We start from the raw sequence: 21,131 nt of genomic DNA on the forward strand, positions 1-21,131 counted from the left end.
TTTTTGTTTGCTTTATTGACTACTTGTGTTGTGGTCATTGCAAACATGATGCCTTGAATAAAGGTGTCAGTTTTGTACCAGTTAAAAGGGTAAAAACCTACCATTATATCATTGTACACTTTTTAACTAATCAGGCACTCTAAATCTGTCAATGTTCTCAAAGTGCCAATGTATTTCGCAGGACTGGCAAAACATGATAAATGGTAGCACTAGAAGAAAACATCAATAAATGTATTATTATTATTATTAAATCACAAGCCATCTCATGTCCCGACCACTGTGTATGTACCAAGCGAGGAATTTGGGCGATTTTTTCAGAGCGTGGCGAAATTAAAATGTTCCCACTTTGTTGTTGTTGTTGTTTACATTTGCCTTTCGCACGCGCAGGTGCCCGCGCGCCTCACCTGATTGGATGCCACCTCGATGACCCAGGCGCAGCTGACCTGGTGGTCGTAGCTCTCGGAGCCCGGAGTGTTGGGGTAGCTGAACGAGCCGGCGGGGCCCGACAGCCACCCCCCGCACACTGCACACACAGCGCAGGCGTCGCCACGTGCACGTCAAACCTCTCCCACCGTCAGCACTCGTGGCCCGCTATTATTATTACTATTATTACTATGATTGCACCCGTTAACCTGTTTTTCGGCAGGGTCCTGCCAAGGTTTTCGCAGGAGAGGGCGATGGTTTGCTGTGTTGACAGTAATTCCAACTGGGCACCACTGTGGCGAGATGTTAACTCTCTCGCCTGCGATACAGGAGGTTCGTGGGTTCAATCCCGACGTCTGTTGTCTATTTGGAGTTTGTGGTGTCTCTCTCCCCGTGATCGTGTACATTTTTCTCTGGGTCCTCCGGTTTTTCCCTCCACATATGGAATCAACGTGCATTTAGGGTGGCTGGCTGCTATCAATGTCCACGTGATAGGCTACTTTGTTGAGCTATCATTGGTGGCCAGCTCGCTTTTGATAAAGAGCCGTTTCTTTATTTAACCTTTATTTAACCAGGTAAAAAAACCTTGAGGTTAAAATCTCTGTTGCGAGGGGGGCCTGGCAAGAAGTCAACAAAAATAGATGACCACACACATACACACACACATACACAATACGAAATAGTGCAATACAGAACGCTAAAAACAATTCCAATGGTCAATGACATTTTCTTCTATCAGAGTTTTGAAATCAGACAGTGATGCCCATCTTCTCCAGTTTTAAATATCGTTTGTAATTCATTCCAGGACCAACGAGGATGATTAGGGCCTTACCTGGTAAAATAAAATGAAAAAAATAGCTTAGATTTGAAGTTTTCGTGACTGCAGGGATCCATACTCTTTGATTCTTTCGGTAAAGTCACGTAGGCATAAAATAAAATAAATTGTTGCGCCCGAAACGTCGTGATTTAATTAACTTTATTTTATACCTACGTGACTTTACCGAAAGAACCAAAGAGTATGAAAAAATAGCTTGGTTTATAGTTTTAAAGCTCCACAGTCAGCCTCACCGCGGCCACCCCGACCCCGACCCCCCCACCCCGTACCCTGCGTGGGCGTCTGGCAGTTGGTGCCGGTCCAGCTGCTGGTGCAGGTGCAGGTGTAGGAGTCGGTGCCGTCCACGCAGGTCCCCCCGTTGAGGCAGGGGCTGCTGGCACACTCGTTGATGTTCTGGTTACAGATGGTGCCGCTCCAGCCCGCTTCGCACACGCACACGAACCCCGTGGTCTGCTCCTGTGTGCGCGAGAGGGGAGGAGACGCACCGCACGCGTGTCGGCACGATGGGTTTTTTGATTGGGTCGTCGTCGTCATCGTCAGTGAGCCGTGGTCAATCCGCTGCAGGGTGAAGGCCTTGCCCGAAGCCGTCGCTGTCTCTCACGGTCACGCGATGGAACGATCCGTCGCGTGAGCTGAATTCGTCGCTTCATCTCCCTCGGTGAACGTGCGCACCCTTTGGAAGTGTTCTGATACTCCAATGAAATAGAGGAGAAACTGGTAGTGGGTCACGCCATAGGAATGTGGAATCTATGCCACGTGACATCAGCAGAGCTGTATAATCATGATGAAAATGATTTACTCAAGACTCCTTTAATAAGGGTGCTGTTTTCAGATGTTTATCGAAAGCTGTAAATGTAACTGGAATCGCTATGGCAAACAAATAGATATGCGGGGTTAATCGTCAATACTGTCATCACGTGACCACGTCGCAGGCCCAGAGTACACTTGGCAAGCCCTGGGGGTCACCCATCCAAGTACTAACCAGGCTCACCACTGCTTAGCTTCCAGGATCCGACGAGATTGGGCCACATTTAGGATGACTTGGTTGCAGTCTGCTGTGTAGCAGCCGTATCTAAACTTCAGGTATGCCGAGTACGCATATTTATATAAATAATTGAGTAATATTTCAAAAGTAAAAAATACTGTCAAAGAACATCGGGTGGCTGGTAAAAAAGAAAAGTTTAACATTTTATGCCGAGCAATCATTCAATTTGCCACGGAGAGAACATATCTGATACACCGCTGTGCGGGAGTCTGAAGGCTTGGGCTCTCTGTGTGTAAGCTATTAAAAATAGTTCACTCATGGCTCCGGGCAAGGCTGGCACTAAACTCCGGACGAAAACTGCAGCTTCACACCCACACGTGGGCCCACGTATGTCGGCAACTTTCGGCACGCCGCTTATGATCTGGCGGAAAATTACGCTGTAACGCCTAAAGAAGAGGTGGGACGCAGCGAGCCCGATCTCTTTCTCTTCTAAACTCAGGAGCACAGCGTTTGAATGTGTGCTCTGTACTCGGCTCCTACTGAAATATAAAAACATATATTAAAAAACAAATGTGGTGGAACGCCCGTGTGTCGTCGCACCTGGCTTACAAACTCCTCGCGCATGTTCCCGCACGTCCCGCTCTCCGTACGCGTCTCGAAAGCGGTCGGATCTGTGCGCTGTTTTTATTGTCACTTATTCTGTCCCGTGTCACAGATACCGAGGTGCTAATCCGTCCCATGTATGATACGGGAAATTCAACATGCATGCGCACACCGGGCAGCTCAATGCCTCCGCTTAAGACGCTATATTAAATCAAACTTCTCTTCGACTGGAATCCAGTGACCCGGTGGCACGATTTTAGTGACTCAGGCAATGATGAAGCCATTAAGGTGAGTTCACCCACGCTGCAGGGCCAGAATGGAGCAGTACGTCAAGTAGGTTTTAGACTGGATAATTGTCAACGGTAAAGGGAGGGTACACTGCATGAGCATTCTGCCAGGTGAATGTGCAGCTTCCGCTATTGTCTTAGTCCAGTAAAGATTAACACTGCCCGATGTGTTTGTTTTTTTACAGGAAGCCTGAACACACTTTTATTTACCCAGAAAAACATTGCTGAGCTTCAAGATTAATTTTCAGGAGCTGTATCTTAACATTGGGATGTTTGTCCACTGTGAAAGGAAACTGGAATTCCTCAAGAAATCCACACACGTGAAGGGTGCAACACTCAAAGCTACGCACATATTCAGTAATCTGTTATCATACTGCAAACTCATGGCCACGTAAAAAAAAACGAATATCTGACATGCTGTGGGCAAAACGTTTCAGCCGGAGTGTGTCGGAAAAGCCCGATCCCTCACTCGATTCTGCGATGGGAATCACTCAAGCGCTCGCTGCGACACGGACGCTTTCAAACACCACTCAAAAACGTGTCGATCGCACTCAGCCTTTGTGCATTACGCAGAAAATAAAACATCAGCAGGTCCCACAGGAGTGCATCGTGCTCCACACGTCTTATAGATCGCCTTCAAATTAAACTCGAGCAAATGTGTCCGACTCACAGGCAGCAGTGAAACAGACGTGGACAACTGTGGACAGGTTTCGTCCTCATTAGGACTCATCAGTACACTAGAGGCACTAATGCTCACAGCTGCAAAGTTGGCCTCTGGGAACCAAATATGTGGAGTTCCCACTTCCACATTACGGGGCCCATTAGCGAGGCTAATACCGACAAAATTCTCACAACGTGAACGTGCCGTGCGTCGTGCCGTGCGTCGTGCCGTGCGTCGCGAGCGCCACGGTCGAGGCGGAACTCACAATGCAGTGGCCGTGCACGCAGGGGTTGGGGTTGCAGTTGCCACCGCTCGCCACGCAGCCATTGGGGCCATAGCCGTTCCCAAGGTAGCCGGGCGGACACGTGCAGATGGGCAGAGAGCTGCCTGTAACGGCATCGTGATGGGGACAGCGCATGGGGAGGTGGGGGGGGTGACACGCGAGATGAAGGATCGAGGTGCGTCAAGTTGAAGCGTAGTTGGTTTAAGCCACGGAAGCGAATAGCGCGCGCGTTCTCGATTGCGTGAACGGTTCTGAACGGGGTCGACATAGGGTGCCCGATTATCATGGCTGGCTACATACGGTGCGAAAAAAGTTCAACATCCATCCATACAAAACGTGTTGTAATCACAGCGGTCATCGGCGGTGAAGGGGTCGCGTTCTCTATCCCCACGTCTCTGTCTCTCTGCGTCTCTCTAAACTTTCTCGCTCTCTCTCTCTCTGTGTGTGTTTGTCCGTGTATTTGTACTTATCTGCAAAGTTGCAGCCCTCATTTATTTTTGCCCCCCCCCCGCTCCCATCACCCCCCCCCCCCACCCTTACAGCTGTGCATCGTTGGTAATCGTCTAAATCGCCCACCGCTCGCGTTCACGCCTTGCTGCGGCTGAGCTGCAGTTTTGTATGAACCGCGAGTGGCGCTCACGAAACGCTGCATGAAACCTCTCAACATCAAGGGGACAGCTTCACCCCCCCCCCCCCCGTATTATGCTGAGTCACAATAAACAAAACATCGGAACCCCTCGGCACAAGCGTTACACTGGCTCAAAGTGTCCGATGCTTTGCAAATCTTTAACCAACGTGGATTCCAAGATTCTTCTCCCCATGCAAGCGCCATGCAAATGACCAACCACCAAAATGAACGTTACGAATGGAAAAAAGGCCACTTTAAACCCTTTTTACCCGTTCTCATTTGGAATTCCATGGCACGGTCTTCACCGGTGTGGTGCGTGCGTGTCAGTGAGCGCTGATCGCGTTGTTGTCGTCGGCATTAGCCAAGATCGCGTCGCTCCCGTCAATAATGTCTTGCTCTGTGCGGGCGCTTGAGAATGTTTTGAAAGCGCTCAGATGGCCCGTATCCAAGGGGCCTGTGTTTGTGTGTGTCCGTTTCTATGCGTCCGTGTCTGTGTGTCCGTGTGTTCGTGTGTGTGTGTGTGTGTCCGTGTCTGTGTGTCCGTGTGTGTGTGTGCGTTTTGTATATCGGTGTTTGTGTGTCATCCGAGTGTCCGTCTTTGTGTGCGTTTTGTAACGCACCGGGCTCGTAGCATGAATGACACTATATAAAATGAAAGTATGATTATTCTTACCGAGCACATTGCGCTATAAACCTGGTGACCTGACTTCAATTCTCGGCCGTGGCTAACATCGGTGGCGAGGGACATCCCAAGTCATAACTGAACCGATAGTGGGCTCTCCCCACCGAGGCTGACTCGGCCTTAGTAATCGCTGACGAGAGAGACAAAGGCAGCCGGGTTTACTGCTGACCACACCGGCACCTCGTAGGCCGTCGTGCAAGCCTTCACAAGCTTCTCGCTCGCAGCACTTGCCCCACCGTTCGATGGGGCTACATGAGGCGTCTTTGCCTTTGCAATGCATTCTGGGCTTAATTTGAACACAGCGAATGGTCTACGAGCATTTCCCTCCCTGCGGCACGCTCACCAGGGCAGACACGTCGTGTTCTGTATTCGCCCGAGAGCGTGCGACACCTGGGCATAGGCCCAGGTGACCCAAGTGTTTAGCCAAAAGTTGACTCATGCCAGCCACTGAGTGGGAACACGAGACACACATTCCATTTGCTAGACCAGGGGTCAGCAACAAAACTTGACTAGAGCCATTTTTTTTCGAATGCGGTGCGAGACCAATTTCAATCTAGATTTGAAGTATTCGTGACTGCAGGGATCCAATTTCAGTTTTCAGGTGATATATTTGTACATTTCACACAGACTGTGCTCTCATTAAGCAAATGGCACAAATGTAATGTGCTGCTACTTTTGCAACGTGAAGGAAAACCAATTTATATTTAAATCCTTACATGTCTTCTTCATTTGTGCGATTGTCAAATCAGTCGGTGGATTGGCTGCTTTTAAAAATGCACAGCTCAGTTTTTTTTCCAGTTACCCGCTCATCATCTATTCAGGATTTTTTCAAAGTCCGCAGCAATAGCTGACATCAGACGGATTCATGAGTAACCCCATTGTGGTAAATCATCTCCCACGGCGAAGCTCATCACCAGCGAGCAAACATTTTGGGGGGTCGTAAAATGCAAAGCCATTTTGATGAAAACTCCTGCACCCCCCCACCTACCAGCCCATCCTAACGCCCGCCAGGGTGTCTACGATTCTGCCACCAACGTGCTCATGAGAAAAGGAGACAAGATCGCAAGTAACGTCTCCGCTGGGCTCTTGGTTGCATAAGTGAGCAATCTTTTTTCGTCGTCGGCGGTGTTTTTGTTCAAGCTGATTTACACACACGCGGCTACCTATTGATGCGCCGCTGACTCAAGCGACACTCTGCTGACTGAGAGTCACACTGACCTGGCAGCGGTCACCCGCTGATCCTGACGAGATCCAAATTCGCGTATCGGTACGTCCGAGGAACAGATAATGCGCTCTTAAGCGCACGCGTGCCACTCGAGAGCGCTTTAATGAGAGCCGCTTTTTGTTAATCGCCGGACTTTTGGTGTTTGATTGAAAGTAAAGCGATCCGCTCGAGTGCTCGCACTCTGTCGCCGGAATGAATCGGGCATCGATCCCTCGATTGGCGTCGACTCTTTAGGCACGCGAGAACTGCGTCAAATTGCACGCGGAAGAATCAATGCGTTGTTTAGTCGTACGCGTTGTGCTTAATGGGTTCACGTCGTCCCCGCGGCCGATCGATTCCGGAACGAAATCGAAAAAAAAACGCGATCTTGTTTAACGACAATCAATCGCACTCCGGTGGGCGCGATGATCCACCAATCGCTGCTACGGAAGGCGCCAGACCACAGGCGCAACCAATCGCACGCGGCTCAAAGTGCACTTGAGAATCCTGCGTTATTTTTTTAAATGGCCTTTGCAGCTTAATCACGTGCGCTTCTTGGCTTAATTTCAGTGCCAGCGCACGCTTGCGACCGCTTCAGACTCTAGGTTCCCCCGCGGCCGCTTGTAATTCAAGTGTGCGGGACATCTTCAGACGCCGTCGAGTCGCCTGCGGCGAGACAGCTCGACGGGAGAAACGATGAACGAACTCAGAAGACCGCGCGTCTCCTCCCCGTCGCCTCGCGCCGGCGAGAGCGGCTCACCTGGCACGGCGGTGCAGGTGGCGAGCGAGTGGCAGCCGCCGTTGTTGATGGAGCACACCTCCACGGCCGTGCACGTCCTCCCGTCGCCCTCGTAGCCTGCGCCCCCGCGCGAGCGCGCACACACACGCGCACACACACACGCGCACACACACACACGCGGCCGCTCCGTCGCATTATGCCGCACGCACCCCGAGAAAACGCTGCCCCCAGCTGTCTTGCGCTCCCATTGCGACCGTTTAAATCGTCGTAATTAAATATCGATTAACGCGAAGTGGCTTTGTGTGCGCGAGCGGTGGTTTTCGGCAACTCGGTTTGAATTCCTCGCCACGGCTAACACCAGTTGCACCTCCTCTAAGTTGGCTCAGCCTTCAATGACATTTCGGCAAGGTGTGCAAATAGACGCACTTGGGACACAAAGGCTGCCGGGTGCTGTTTGCGGCCACGCCAATTATTGCGTATTATGCCACCCTGAGTACGTACAATAGTCGGCGATGGCACTTTTCGCCAGCAGTTCGCGAGACTCTATTGTGTGTGCGTGTGTGTGTTGCCGCTGTGGAGTGTACCTACCGGAGGGGCAGGGCCCACAGTGGTACGAGCCCATGGTGTTGAGACACTGCACGGGCGGCACAGTGGAGCACCCCCCGTTTCCCATCGCGCACTCATTCACATCCGTGCAGCTGTAGCCGTTTCCCTGCCAGCCTGCATCCTCGCAATACGAGGCAAATGACCGTCACGTTGCAAACAAATCAACACACATGCCAACGATGGCACCCTAACGACTTTTTATCGTGTTCCCATTTTTATTCTAATTGTGCCGTGGGCGTCGTGTGGTGAGATGGAGAGTCCCGTTGGGAAGGATCGCAGAGCAGCAGCGCGCTCACTGCCGCGGCGGTGAGATGTTAACTACCTCGCCTGGTATACAGGAGGCCGTGGGTTTGATCTCAACTCTGATGCCTGCTGCTGTATATTTGCAGTTTGCATGTTCTCCCCGTGGTCGCGTGGATTTTTCCGCGGGTTCTCCGTTTTTTCCCCTGGAGTCTTTGGATGCTATTAATGTCTACGTTGAGCTGTCATTTGTGGCCAGCTTGCTTTTGAAAAAGAGCTCTATAGCTCAGTGGGCCTTACCTGGTAAAATAAACAAAAGGTTTTGTTTAGCTTCAGTGCGAAGTAAATATCTCGGAATAACATGGGAACAAATGTTCCTTGCCTCTCATCAACACAAGAGGGGGCTCCCTGTGTCACTGGGCCTGCTGCAGTGAATTGATAAATTACTGTTTTGTGTCACCTGTTGGGATCTGTCGGGATGTACTTTTGTATGAAAGTCAAAATATCTATGTTTTTACTGAGTAAAACATATATAGAGTGCTGTGTGAATGACTCCGTCTCATCACAATATAAATATCCGGGAGAGGTGCAGGCCGAAATGTTTAAGAACGCTGTGCGGTGTTGATGATTGATGTTGCTATAATTGTAATTTCACCCTTGCAAATTAATGAATTAAGCACTTCATTTGCAACCATAAAGTAGTAACCTACTAAGATGTGTCTATCCTCATCATAGTTTAATACTGTAACGCATTGTATTGTCCTACGAGGTACAGTGGGGGTGGTTGGGTAGCGCTACGCTCCTCTACGAACCTGGCGACCCGGGTTCGATTCTCGCTCACGGCCAACACCAGTAACGATTATCTGAACCGGTCCTGGGCCTCCCCTAGGTCTACTCAGCCTCAAATTATTACCTGGTGTGGTGTGTAAACATCGCCACTGGGGAGACAAAGGCGATCGGGCGTGGTGTTGGCCACCCACTCCCTCGTGTACCGTTCCGGCCTTCATAGGTGCTCGCTAACAGCGCTTGCCCCTACAGTCTGTTAAGGCTATACGGGGGGATCTTTATCTGTGTGTGTGTCAGAACCTCAACGTGCACCTAGCCTGGCACAAGCGCCGAGGCGACGTCACCGCCACTTAGTGGGCGAACGACGTTTGTTGTTGTTGGTGTGTTGTTGTTGTTGGTGTGTTGTTGTTGTTGCTGGTGTGTTGTTGTTGCTGGTGTGTTGTTGTTATTGCTGGTGTGTGTGTGTGCGCCAGGGTTTTGTCGCACACCGCTGGGGCAGGCGCCGCAGTAGTAGGAGCCCACGGTGTTGAAGCAGCTGACGGGAGGGTTGGCGGAGCAGGGCGGGATGGGCTGCGCGCACTCGTCCAGGTCGGCGCTGCACGCGGGACTCCCCCCCGCGCCGGGCTGCGTGTAGCCGCCCTCGCAGATGCACTCGAACCGGGGCTGGGGTGGGGGGTCGCCAGGGGTTGGTGGGGGACGTGGAGAGGGGGGGGTAAGAGGCGCGTGAACAGAGCCGGAGCGGTTTGGGGGGCGGCGGGGGGGGCAAGTCCGACCTTGCCGCTCACAGCTCTTGCCCCAAACAGTCTGTTAAGGCTAGACGGGGGATCTTTGTCTGTGTACGGTCAGCGAGCTGCGCGGGGGACCTGGCGACCCGATTTGGGTTCCCCGACGCGAGTGACGAATATTTGAAGCGGTACCTGGGCCTCCCCTAGGTCGACTCAGCCTTAAAAGAGTAACCGGTGCGGTGTGTAAACATCGCCACTGGGGAGACAAATGCGGCCGGGCGTGGTGTCGGCCACCCACCCATGCGCCGTGCCGGCTTTTATAGGCGCTCGCTAACAGCACTTGCCCCTACAGCCTATTATAGGGTACACGGGGGGATCTTCGTCTGTGTGAGTGTGTGTGTCTGTGTGTGTGAGTCTGAGTATGTGTGTGTGTGAGTCTGTGTGCGAGTCTGTGCGTGTGTGAGTCTGAGTCTGTGCGTGTGTGCGTCTGTGTATGTGTGTGTGCGTCTGCGTGTGTGTGAGTCTGTGTGTGTGTGGGTGAGTCTGTGCGTGTGTGAGTCTGTGTCTGTGTGTGAGTCTGTGTCTGTGTGTGAGTCTGTGTCTGTGTGTGAGTCTGTGTCTGTGTGTGAGTCTGTGTGTGAGTCTGAGTCTGTGCGTGTGTGAGTCTGTGCGTGTGTGAGTCTGTGCGTGTGTGAGTCTGTATGTGTGTGTCCGTGTAGCACAAGCGTCGTGGTGACGTCCCCGCCACTTAGTGGAAAATGGCGGTTGTTGTTGCGTGTGTCCGTGTGGCTACCTCATTGGGGTTGATCCTGACGCCATCTACACACACGCCGTGCACACACAGCGCCTGCGAGCCGGCCTGGCAGTCGTCGAACTTGGTGACGCAGTGAGGACCCGTGAACTCGGGCATGCAGGAACAGCTGCGGTGATGGTTCCAGGTGAGGTGAGTGTAGAGCAAGGGGGGGTGGGGTGAGTGTAGAGCAAGGGGGGGTGGGGTGAGTGTAGAGCAAGGGGGGTGGGGTGAGTGTAGAGCAAGGGGGGTGGGGTGAGTGTAGAGCAAGGGGGGGTGGGGTGAGTGTAGAGCAAGGGGGGGTGGGGTGAGTGTAGAGCAAGGGGGGGTGGGGTGAGTGTAGAGCAAGGGGGGGGGGTGGGGTGAGTGTAGAGCAAGGGGGGGTGGGGTGAGTGTAGAGCAAGGGGGGGGGGGTGGGGTGAGTGTCGAGCAAGGGGGGGGGGGGTGAGTGTAGAGCAAGGGGGGTGGGGTGAGTGTAGAGCAGGTTTAGGTTTGAACGCACACCACGAAGCAGTGATGGGCTTTAGAGCAGACAATGGGTAGTGGGGGTGTTACCTCTCGACTCGTGGCAGGGGTTATTCTTAATCTGAATAGAAATATATATTTTTCAGAATCTGCATATTTGTTTTTACTGGAGGAATCCGATCAGCGATGAAGCTCTCTTTTTGACAGATGTCCAGTAGTTTTCAACATGGCGTTTGCTTATGTGCTTAAGCAACTCATAATGACCTCACATATCAAATATTCAAAGGGCACTCCCAGTGGCAGCTGATCCCTGTGTGGCACAAGGTAACTCAGCACTGACATTAGTCTGCCAATAGTTTGGTGAAGAATTTTACGCGTAATCCAAATCCATTCATTTTCGGTTGCATTTTGAAACCTGATAAATTTGGACCACCACGCCGTTGCGCAATGGCTCACTGGTTTTAAATCACGTCAAGGGATGTCTAACATCTTCAATCAAGCGGATGGCGTTTATTTGTGGTGAGCACACCCGCAGTATTAACCAGGGCGGCCTGCCGTATTCGAACCCGCGAACGTCTGCAACAAACGGCATCACCCCGATTGCACTCCAATCGTACCACGAATCTCTCTGCACTGCCATCCATTCGTCTGCCTCGGTTTGGAGGAGATACGAGCCCCGGAGAGGCTGCGAGGCACGGATTATAATCGAGTGGCGTGAGACATCACCTGTAGGTCCCGGGGGTGTTGTGACAGGTGCCTCCGTTCTGACACCCCATGGGCGTGCCGGCGTAGATCTGACACTCGTTCACGTCCTCATTGCACCGCGTGCCCTGCGGCGTGAACGCAATTGGTAAGCGCCTTCACAGCCTGCTTATACCATCGCATGTATACATATATTCGATGTACATTGAACTTCTTTTGCACCGTACGTAGCCAGCCGTGCTAATCGGAGGTGTGGGGAAAGGACAACAAACTAGACACGAAAAGCGGTTCTAAAGAGATGAATTTTCTATCTGGATTTAAAAGTGCGTAGCTCCAGTGGCTTCTCTAATATCGGAAGGAAGAGCGTTCCAGACGGCCGCAGAAACGCATCGCAGGAAGTGCTGTCGGTCGTTCGCGAGAAGCTCTCTGGCTGGAATGTGAACATGACAGCATGGTTCTGGGCAGAGCCAGAAGCATCGCCATCATTATTAGCGTTTTTGTCGTTTTTGAGAAAATATCTTCTTCATTTTTAATAACAAGTCTCCCTTGAAAATGGAAGAAATGTGCGACTGAGCCACCACTTACAGCGATGTTAATAATTACAATTAAAGTGTAACGTAGTTCCTGTTTGTATTATTAATAATTAATTACATCGTCTCCACGCTCTCTCTGCAACTTACGTATATGATACACACCATTATAGAGTCTCTCTCTCAACTCAATTGAGCAATGGGTTATTTCTCATCTCGATGGGTGGCCATAAGCCAATTGTGGTAATTCCACATTAATATGGCAGGGCCCAATAGACTGTATCTAGAAAACATCCACTGTTGACATTGCACCAATTGATATTAATTTTATAAACCCGAGGCAGTGTCGACTCGTGACTCGCATTTGAACTTGTTTACTTATAAGTGAAGCGCTGTAACCAAGTTCCACCAGCCCTTACCCAATCACATACACGCGTGTAACATGGCACGTTTGGCGCAACGGATTGTGGCCCTCATTAAAAAAAAACTAAAATTCGCTGGGCTGTCAGGTGACCAGCAGATGGCACTGCCGCAAAACGGGTTCATGAACCCAAATGTGCGGACCTTTGAGTGTAATCCTCTCGTACGCATGGTGCGGTTTTTCCACATACTCTTATTTTGAATCTAGCAGGAAGCCACTCTTTAAAAAAACTAAACCCAAACAGTCGCAATGCAGGACCTTCCTGAAAGAGAGTGTGGATTGACTAAAAAGTCCATCATCATTGTCACTCCTAAATCACACAGTGTCGCGATATCGCGTGCGCTCGATAGCCAAGCGAGCACTCCACGATCCCACCTTCCAGTTGCTGGGGCACACGCAGTAGAAGGACTTGTACAGGTTGACGCAGTGCGCCCCGTTCAAGCAGGGGCTGGAGGCGCACGCCGTGAGGCCCATGTCCTGCGGGGTTGAGTGGGGCGCGTGGGGCACAGCGCAGGGTGAGGGACTTGTGCCACGGGCGACTAGCCCATTGGCCAGAGCGGATATTGGGCAATCGTCGTGGAGGATTCGTTTGTGCGGCTAATATGATGACCTCAAATCGATTCAAACGGTTAACACGTAATAATTCACCGTTAATGGCCACACCTAGGCCACCTATTGCGGTACTGGAGAAGTGAAATACTTGGTCTGAGCTCATGAAGCAGAGTAACATCAGTTAAACTCTAACACCATTCTGCAATCGGCAGCCAGGGTGGATCACCCACGTGCCAGGTCTCCGACGAGCGAGGGACTGAACTCTCACCTGCTCAATCGTGGTCACCTTGCCATCCAGGGTTTGTATCTGTGGGTTAAAAACAGAGAGGAGAAGGTTGCTGCTGGATACGACCACATTTGCCAATGTGATTTGTAACTTTTATTCGTGCCCGTGAGTCAATAGTTAAATTTGAACGCGTGTTGTCTTGGTGTGATCTGCGACTGTTTTTATTATTGTTGATTTGCTGCCTTGCCCAAGCTTGCATTTAGTGTTGAAAAATCTACATGAATTGATGTACTTATGCAATGGGAACTTATAAAATAATGTAAGTTTATGTATTCGTTCATCGTGATTTGATTACTTTTTCTATATTTTGCACTCAAAGGGGTTTTTGTAATGTTTGTTGAAATTTTCTGACCCGCCCCTATTGAACATCTGTGAATAAGAGCTTCATAGCTCATCGGATTTTACCAGGATAAATGAAGATTCTGATTATGTTGTGTTATTTGTGTGCCTTCTCTGTGATATCTTTCAGCTGTGTTCACCTTGATATGAATGCATTTGGTTAGATCAATGGGCAAATATGTATTCAGTCAAATGTATTATTTAACACGTAGGATTTGGTGACCAATATCATCCATAATACAGGTTTTTTTGGGTTAGATTGCGTAAATATTAAAATGTGTCGTTAAACCCGTCACCACCCGACACAGCCAATTAGTAAGGTTTGTCACGCAAACAGAACGTGCCAATTCAATACTAGCACAGCAGACCGGTGTGTTGGAGAGCAAAGCCACAACATTTACAATCAGTGTACAATCTGGTACTCAGACTGCAAATGTTCTGTTTACGTGACGAGCCTTAGTAATTGGCTGCGTCGTGTCGTGGCGGGTTTAGCGACACTTTTGTATATATATATACAATCTCACCCAAAGAAAACTGATTATCAATGTATTATTGTTTAACTACGGTACTTTAATATTTCCTGCTGTCAGATAAACACGTATTTTTCAATTCTGCTGACGTTATACATGTCACAATAATTGAGGATCAATCCCATCGTGAATTTGGTATTATTGTATTGAAGAATAAAGATGATTACAACTCATAACATTCAAATTTTTTTAAACGTAACCAAATACATTCGAAAATATAAATCGTACACACACAGATCGTGTGGTGCTCCTATTTTCCGCTCTGAACCAGTGATGTAAATTCCACACTCCTCTGGTGTGCATGAATCTATCCATGAGGTAATAACTGTTGACTTAAATTTTGTTTTTTACCAATTCATCAGGGACGAAGGTCTAAGTTGACCCCCAAATCTAGATTAAGATGTGAACTCGAATGTAAATTCAAGCATCGTGATCACTCCGTCGCCAGGGTCGGATGTAACCGAATACACCGGGGCAACGTGATCGCTGTTAATGATTGACGTGTGTGCCACGTGCTCCGTCGGTGGTCACGTGTGGGCGCGTGGCTCCCTCTCTCTCTCACTCACCTTGACGTCCAGCTGGTGGATCGCTGCCGTCACATTAACTCCCGTCGCTCCGGCCTTCAGGTCGACGATGTCTTTCTGGTTGGTCCGCACCTGCCAGAACGGGCGACGAGGAGTGGGGAGATGCGTCACTGAAGGCGCCACGGTGGTGAGATGTTGACTGCCTCGCCTATATACAGGAGGTCGTGTGTTCAATCCCAAACCTGGCGCTTGATATATATTTGGAGTTTGCGTGTTTGCGTGTTCGCGTGGATTTTTCTCCGGGCACCTCCGGTTTTTCACCCCACATTTAGAATCGAGGTGCGTTTAGAGTATATGGCTGCTCTAATTGGCCACGTGAATAGCCACTTCGTTGAGCTATCATTTGTGGCCAGGTCGCTTCTGGGAAAAAAGCTATATAACTCGATATAAGTGGGAGTTATTACCGAGTAAAAAAAAATAAAGGTTTTAGTTTCGTTTAGTGTGTCCTATTGCGGCTGCTTTAAAGTAAACATTCCATCGAGATATCCTTCTCTCTTGCTGCCTGTATTTTGCATGGTCAGCGAGACGGGGGATTGAGAGGACCGAGAACACTGCGGGAAGCAAGGAGGGCATGCGGGGTCCCCGCGGTGTTCGTCGTGACCTTTCATCTAAAACATCTGGCGAGCCTGAAATAAAATGTTTAACATGCTCACCATCTGCTGATGAGACTCCGAAAGTCAAAACCCACCCATGATGAAATTTCTGAACTTAAAAGCTATAGGGTCCTTAAGGCCGATAGACTAAATTTGTATTTTATTTCATACACGGTGGAACAGATGCTCGTCTGTTTATGTACTCTATACACAGTATAGGTGTACAGTATATATTCTATGTGCCAACATTGTACACACATTTATTTGTAACACAATTGTCAATGTAGATGTGATTACGGGATGCCACGTGGGTTTAAGGCAGCTGTCCCACCACCGTGGTTTGAATCTCAGCTCAATCATGAGCGGCTCCGATCTGCGTAGCGCGCGGATTCTATAATATCGATGGCGAGTGGCATGACAAAAGAGCTCGTTGAGCATGAAGCTCATTATTTCCCCATGGCTTCGCGAGGTCTACCGGCTTCCCTGAGTCGCTCCGCATTACGCCCACACGGCGCGCGGCTGATGAAACCTCGCTCTGGTTTGCGTTGCACGTGACCCCTTCAGCATACGGGATTTGCACGGAGTGAATGCCCGCGCGACGCGCCCCGATCTTGTCAAATCTCAGAAGCCACGCGGGGGATCAACAAGCATGGTGCTCGGCTGGGCGACCACCACGCACGATCAGGTTGCCATAGGGGCTGCGGGTACACGTGGCCGGCGACAGTGGGCAGTGCAGAAGCATCACTTGCTGTACCGTACTTCTATGCTCTGTGGCATCTACCTTCACCAACTTGCACTGACCAACGTAATGGTCCTTCCCCCGCACCTCCGATTAGCACGGTTGGCTACGTACGGCGCGAAAGAAGTTCCGCATACGTGCAAACAACCGCCGACACTATGTCGTTAGGCCTTCATCCAGCAGTGTATTGACAAGCTGCTGAGGGCAAGGGCCCCCAAAAAACCCTGCGCCCTTCCCCACCCCAACCGCTGAGCCCAGCCCTTGACCCAAGTCGCGTCGTCACCTGAGCCAGAGACTCGGAGAGGCTGATATCCCCGATCCGCACTTCTCCTCCGGTCCCCGTACGGAACTCGATGGCTTTGCCATTTCCCGTGTGGAACACGAGCTGCCCACTCTCCGTCGAGACGCGAGGCCTACGCATTGCACGTTCATCATCGTCAGCATCGCCATCATCATCATCACTGGCATCATCCTACAACACCGTCAGAAGCAGTATAATCGGCAGGTTTCATCAGCATCAGCCGGATCAGCATTGCGTCATCTACACCATCATTTGAATCATCGTCATCATCATCATCAGCAGTAGCAACAGAAGCTGCATCACCAGCATCTTAATCATCATATGTACCACTAGTATCTGCATTATTACAATTATCGCCTTCAAGACCACTATTTTCATTCACACGGACATAATTTAAACCACTGTCACTGGAATTCATGTTCATTTCTGGCATCGCCATTCCTAATATCATCATCATCATGCTCATTGCCATTTACACTACTATCATCAAAATTATCATGATCATCACTAGCATCACAACCATCATCAATGGTATTAGCACCATCACCACCATCACTAACGTAATCATCAATTTCATCACCACCACAATGTTGATTGCCACCATCAATATTATGCCGTAACTATATCCACGATCAGCACCATCATCAATGTTATTACTCCATCATTGTCAACGTTATAATTACCATCATCATCATCATCAATATCACCTCAATAATGATTACGATTATCCAAGCTTCCTCGTCCAATTCACAATTTTCATTTCCACCATCAACAGCGGACATCATCGCCAGCATTGCAACCTCCATCACTGCAGTTATCACTGCTATCGTTATTTCCGCTGTCATCGCCATTTTCACTGCTCTAACCATCACCGTGACTCCTGTAATAATCATTATCGTAGTTGATGTTTGTTTAAATACCGAGCACAATGCATCTGTTGCCACTGGGGCTATCAGCTGATCCTGACGTTGACATATTGACCCGTTCCAGTCTAGCTATGACCTGTTATTCTTATCCGCGCCGACTACGGTATTGCGAATAACATTTGATTTGTTTTAGTTTGCAAACTTTTTTTGTTTATTCTGCCGGCCAGAATGTTTAACCCAATTATTTTCACCAGGCGCTGCTCCTGGATATCCTTGATAAATCTTGATACGGGCTCTCCTTGATCCACCAGAAGTCGACAACACAATAGTATACAACCAAACAAATCACTAAATGTGCAAAAGGAACTCTAGAATGTAGACATAAAACAAAGCACCGCGAAGATACTGACTGTCTCCCTGCTCAAGGAGGCGTTCACTTGCATCTGCCACTCTGAGCCAGTGAGGAGAATTCTATCTACGTGACTTCACCGTAAGTCACGTAGAATATGAGAATTCCGCATTCCCATGGCGGAGGACAACGATGACTGTTGACTTCCCACAATGCAGTGCCTGTTTTATCGGTATCAGAAAGGAAACTCACATTTGTTCTATACTGAGTCAATTGCTCTGACTTAGTGAAGAAGCAAATGAAGCCTTCTTATCAGCTACTTCCACTTACACTATCACGGTACATGCAAATAATTGAGTAGTCACGAATCTCTTATTTTCAAGTTATGTAAATTATTAATGACATGCTGATGTTCACTGAGGATGATCAAACAAATTGGACAACGGAAGCAGTACGATCAACCAGAGCAAACGAAGCAAGCGGCTCATCGATACAATAATATCCTGAATCTAATAATGTCAACATAATCTAATGATGTCAAAATAATCGAACAATGTCAAAATAATCTAATAATGTCAAAATAAATATTCGAATTCGTCGAGTCCGCTGTGTCGGGGGTGAATCATGTCACGGCTAATGTATTGCACATGACACAATAATGTTCACAGTTTATACATCACAGCACTATCGAATACAATTTAGATTCATAGGCGTTCAAAATGCGCCTGCATCTCAAGACGATTTGCGCATAGGTTCGAGGAAGTGTTGCTTTATGATTGGAAATACGAGAGAGCCTATTCAACAGCGGAGATAGCAACATCTGCGACGTACGGCGCGAAAGAAGTTCAACAGGCATACAAGTGCGTATGAAGACATTTCGTCGACAGAGAGAGAGTCGTCTGCAGAAATGAAGAGGAAAGAATAATTGAGAGGCTGGACGTGAAGAGAGGGAGAGTCTCAGCAGCGCAGAGGGCCACAGAGAGAGAGAGAGAGAAAGACTCCAGGCGACGCAGCAGCAGCAGCTGTAGCAGCGATAGCGCAAGCACTGAGCACGTTCATTTCCCCTCTACCCCCCTCGTTGTAACATCAGCTGTTGCCCTCACTGGTCGCTGGAGATGTCTCTCCTCTGCCGACTCTTCTTTGCCGATGTGGTCCCTTGAGCCAGGGCCGCGCACAGCAGTAGGAGGACGCACAGAGAGGCCCGGAGCCCCAGGGGGCCGCCACAGCCTCCTGCTCTCGCCATAGTGTGCAACGACAGGGCAGGTTTCCAATCACGGGCTATTTATTAGATTTTGGTAGAAGCAACCTTTGTATCCCACCTTGTTCATACCCCCCACCATCCCTGCCAGCGCCACGAGTTCAACCCCCCTAGCAAAAGTATAATGGTTGAGTTAAACATAAGACGAGGGGGGGAGGGGGTTATCAATTCGTTTCTGTCTTCCTCCACCCACATGCCCGCTCCTCCCCGACTTCACGAGGGCTTTGGTGGCCTCTCGTTTCTCTCCTGTCACCGCTGCCGCCTTCACCAACTCCGCTGACTCGGTAGCGCTAAAGGTCACGGGGGTGCACAACGTGGCACGTGTCCAACGTTCTGGCACGCGCCGTCCGTAAACGCCGGGGCGGGCTCTGATCTGTAATCTCCTTTCAATATTCCACCACGTTACTACCACCTTTACGGCTCTTACAAGATGACACCGGTCACGTACACACATCATGCGCCACGGGCGCGATTTATCCCCCCTTTTGGGCCGTCACTCTTCTTGTTTTACGACGCTGGAGTTACGTGGCAGCGGGAAATTAAATATTGGTTAGCACATTGGCGGACAATAATTTACAATGAGATGTGTGATTAACGGAGGCAGCCCGTGGCCGGGAACCTTTGACACCAGCGGCTGTGTGAACTATCTGCGGCTCGCTCTTCAAGACTAAAGCCCTGACTGCCACGCACAAGCCTCGTCTTTAAAAGAACCAAATGCATTCGGCCCAAGCCGATTACTACGTTAAACTCCTCTGTAAAATATTACTGGAGTCTCAACTGGATTGAATATCAGTCGTAGCTGTGTGCGTGTCTGCTGCGAGGAGCGGTGGTAGAGTGGTTAGCGCACTGCTCTACGAACGTAAGAGACCAGAGGTCGTTTCTCACGGCCTTCATCAGTGACGATTACTTATCTGAACCGACCTTGGATCCACCTAGGTTGACTCAGCCTCCAATGAGTATCTTGTGCGTTGTATAAACCTCAACACTGGGGAGACAAAGGCGGTTGTGCGTTGTTCTGGCCACCCACCCCCTCGTGTGCCATTCCTACCGTCATATGTGCTCGCTAACAGCACTTGCCCCTATAGTCTGTTATAGGTTATACGGGGAACTTTGTTATGCAAGCTTCACTGGGCGCTGTCCGTGGTCCTGACTGTGATGATTCAAGTTGTACTCATTGTAGCTCTTTCATTGAAAATTAAAAGAGTTTGTGTTGTATACCAACAGTGATGCTTTACAGTCATTGGTCAACCCACTGCTGGGTTAATGTCGTTTATGATAATAAAATAAACACGTCATTTAGAAAGTATGCAGGACAGATACGAAATCGTATGTCCTTCCAAAAAAGGTATCCTGTACTCGAACAGGATTAATTAAACACGAATATGAATGAATGCGTTGAGGATGCACCCAAGAAGTTTGACGTTGAAATAAGCCACACGTGATCAATGGCGTCTTACTATATCGACAGTCATGATAAGTAGGCAACTGTAAAATTAAAATATTATTCTCTACATTCACTGAAGCTAGTCGAGGCAACAAGTACGTTGTGGAAAATGGAAGAGTTACTCATGAACATAACGATTTTGGTTTAAATAAGTTGAGTTTTTTTCATATTCTTTATTGAAACGTAATGTATGAAATTTTAAATCCATGGAGTGTTTTGGCTTGACAATGGTAAAGATGCATACGATGACGCTTCTCAGAGCAGAATCACATTAATCGGCCACGTTAAGGCAGACAATGGTAGTAGGCCTTAGAATAATTTCGAGTTTTAACCGCCCCTCCCCCCCCCCCGTTTAACAATCTTTATAAATGTAACAATCTTCCATTGGTCATATGCTTAAGTACGTTCATGCGCATGCTCACGGATACAATCTACTACACAAATCACTCTGATCTTGCAGCTACACACCCAAACGGTGTCTCCCAGGTTGCCAGTCACAAGTTTGAAGCTGATAATAGATTTCCCCTTTTTTTCTGGCAACAAAACAGGTGTTAAGATCTTAAAACAACAAAGTGAAACCTTTAACAAGGAATCATGTCTGCATTAACCACAATGCTTTTAGTCAGAATGCAGACAAAAACATACTCTGATAATATATGCATTATTATATATATTAGGACTGACTTGCCAACATT

At 49.1% G+C, this 21,131-nt stretch overlaps 1 protein-coding gene across 1 annotated transcript in view; it reads right to left on the reverse strand.

Moving 5' to 3' along the window:
* Positions 1–18,997, reverse strand: part of LOC144724720 (cubilin-like) — a 76,417-nt gene extending 57,420 nt beyond the window's left edge. Inside the window, exons 1-13 of the mRNA XM_078604064.1 lie at positions 18,838–18,997; positions 16,502–16,631; positions 14,869–14,958; positions 13,416–13,454; positions 12,971–13,072; positions 11,669–11,772; positions 10,481–10,607; positions 9,451–9,625; positions 7,919–8,050; positions 7,352–7,447; positions 4,060–4,181; positions 1,528–1,714; positions 405–523 (exon numbers count right to left, since the gene is read on the reverse strand). Of these exons, the coding sequence (XP_078460190.1) occupies positions 405–523; positions 1,528–1,714; positions 4,060–4,181; positions 7,352–7,447; positions 7,919–8,050; positions 9,451–9,625; positions 10,481–10,607; positions 11,669–11,772; positions 12,971–13,072; positions 13,416–13,454; positions 14,869–14,958; positions 16,502–16,631; positions 18,838–18,977 (1,563 nt within the window). The 5' untranslated portion in view covers positions 18,978–18,997. The remainder of the gene's footprint in view (positions 1–404; positions 524–1,527; positions 1,715–4,059; positions 4,182–7,351; positions 7,448–7,918; positions 8,051–9,450; positions 9,626–10,480; positions 10,608–11,668; positions 11,773–12,970; positions 13,073–13,415; positions 13,455–14,868; positions 14,959–16,501; positions 16,632–18,837) is intronic.
* Between the last annotated feature and the right edge of the window lie 2,134 nt (positions 18,998–21,131).

The sequence above is a fragment of the Lampetra planeri genome, chromosome 2, assembly GCF_965212315.1.
Source record: "Lampetra planeri chromosome 2, kcLamPlan1.2.h2, whole genome shotgun sequence".
NCBI lineage: Eukaryota > Metazoa > Chordata > Hyperoartia > Petromyzontiformes > Petromyzontidae > Lampetra > Lampetra planeri.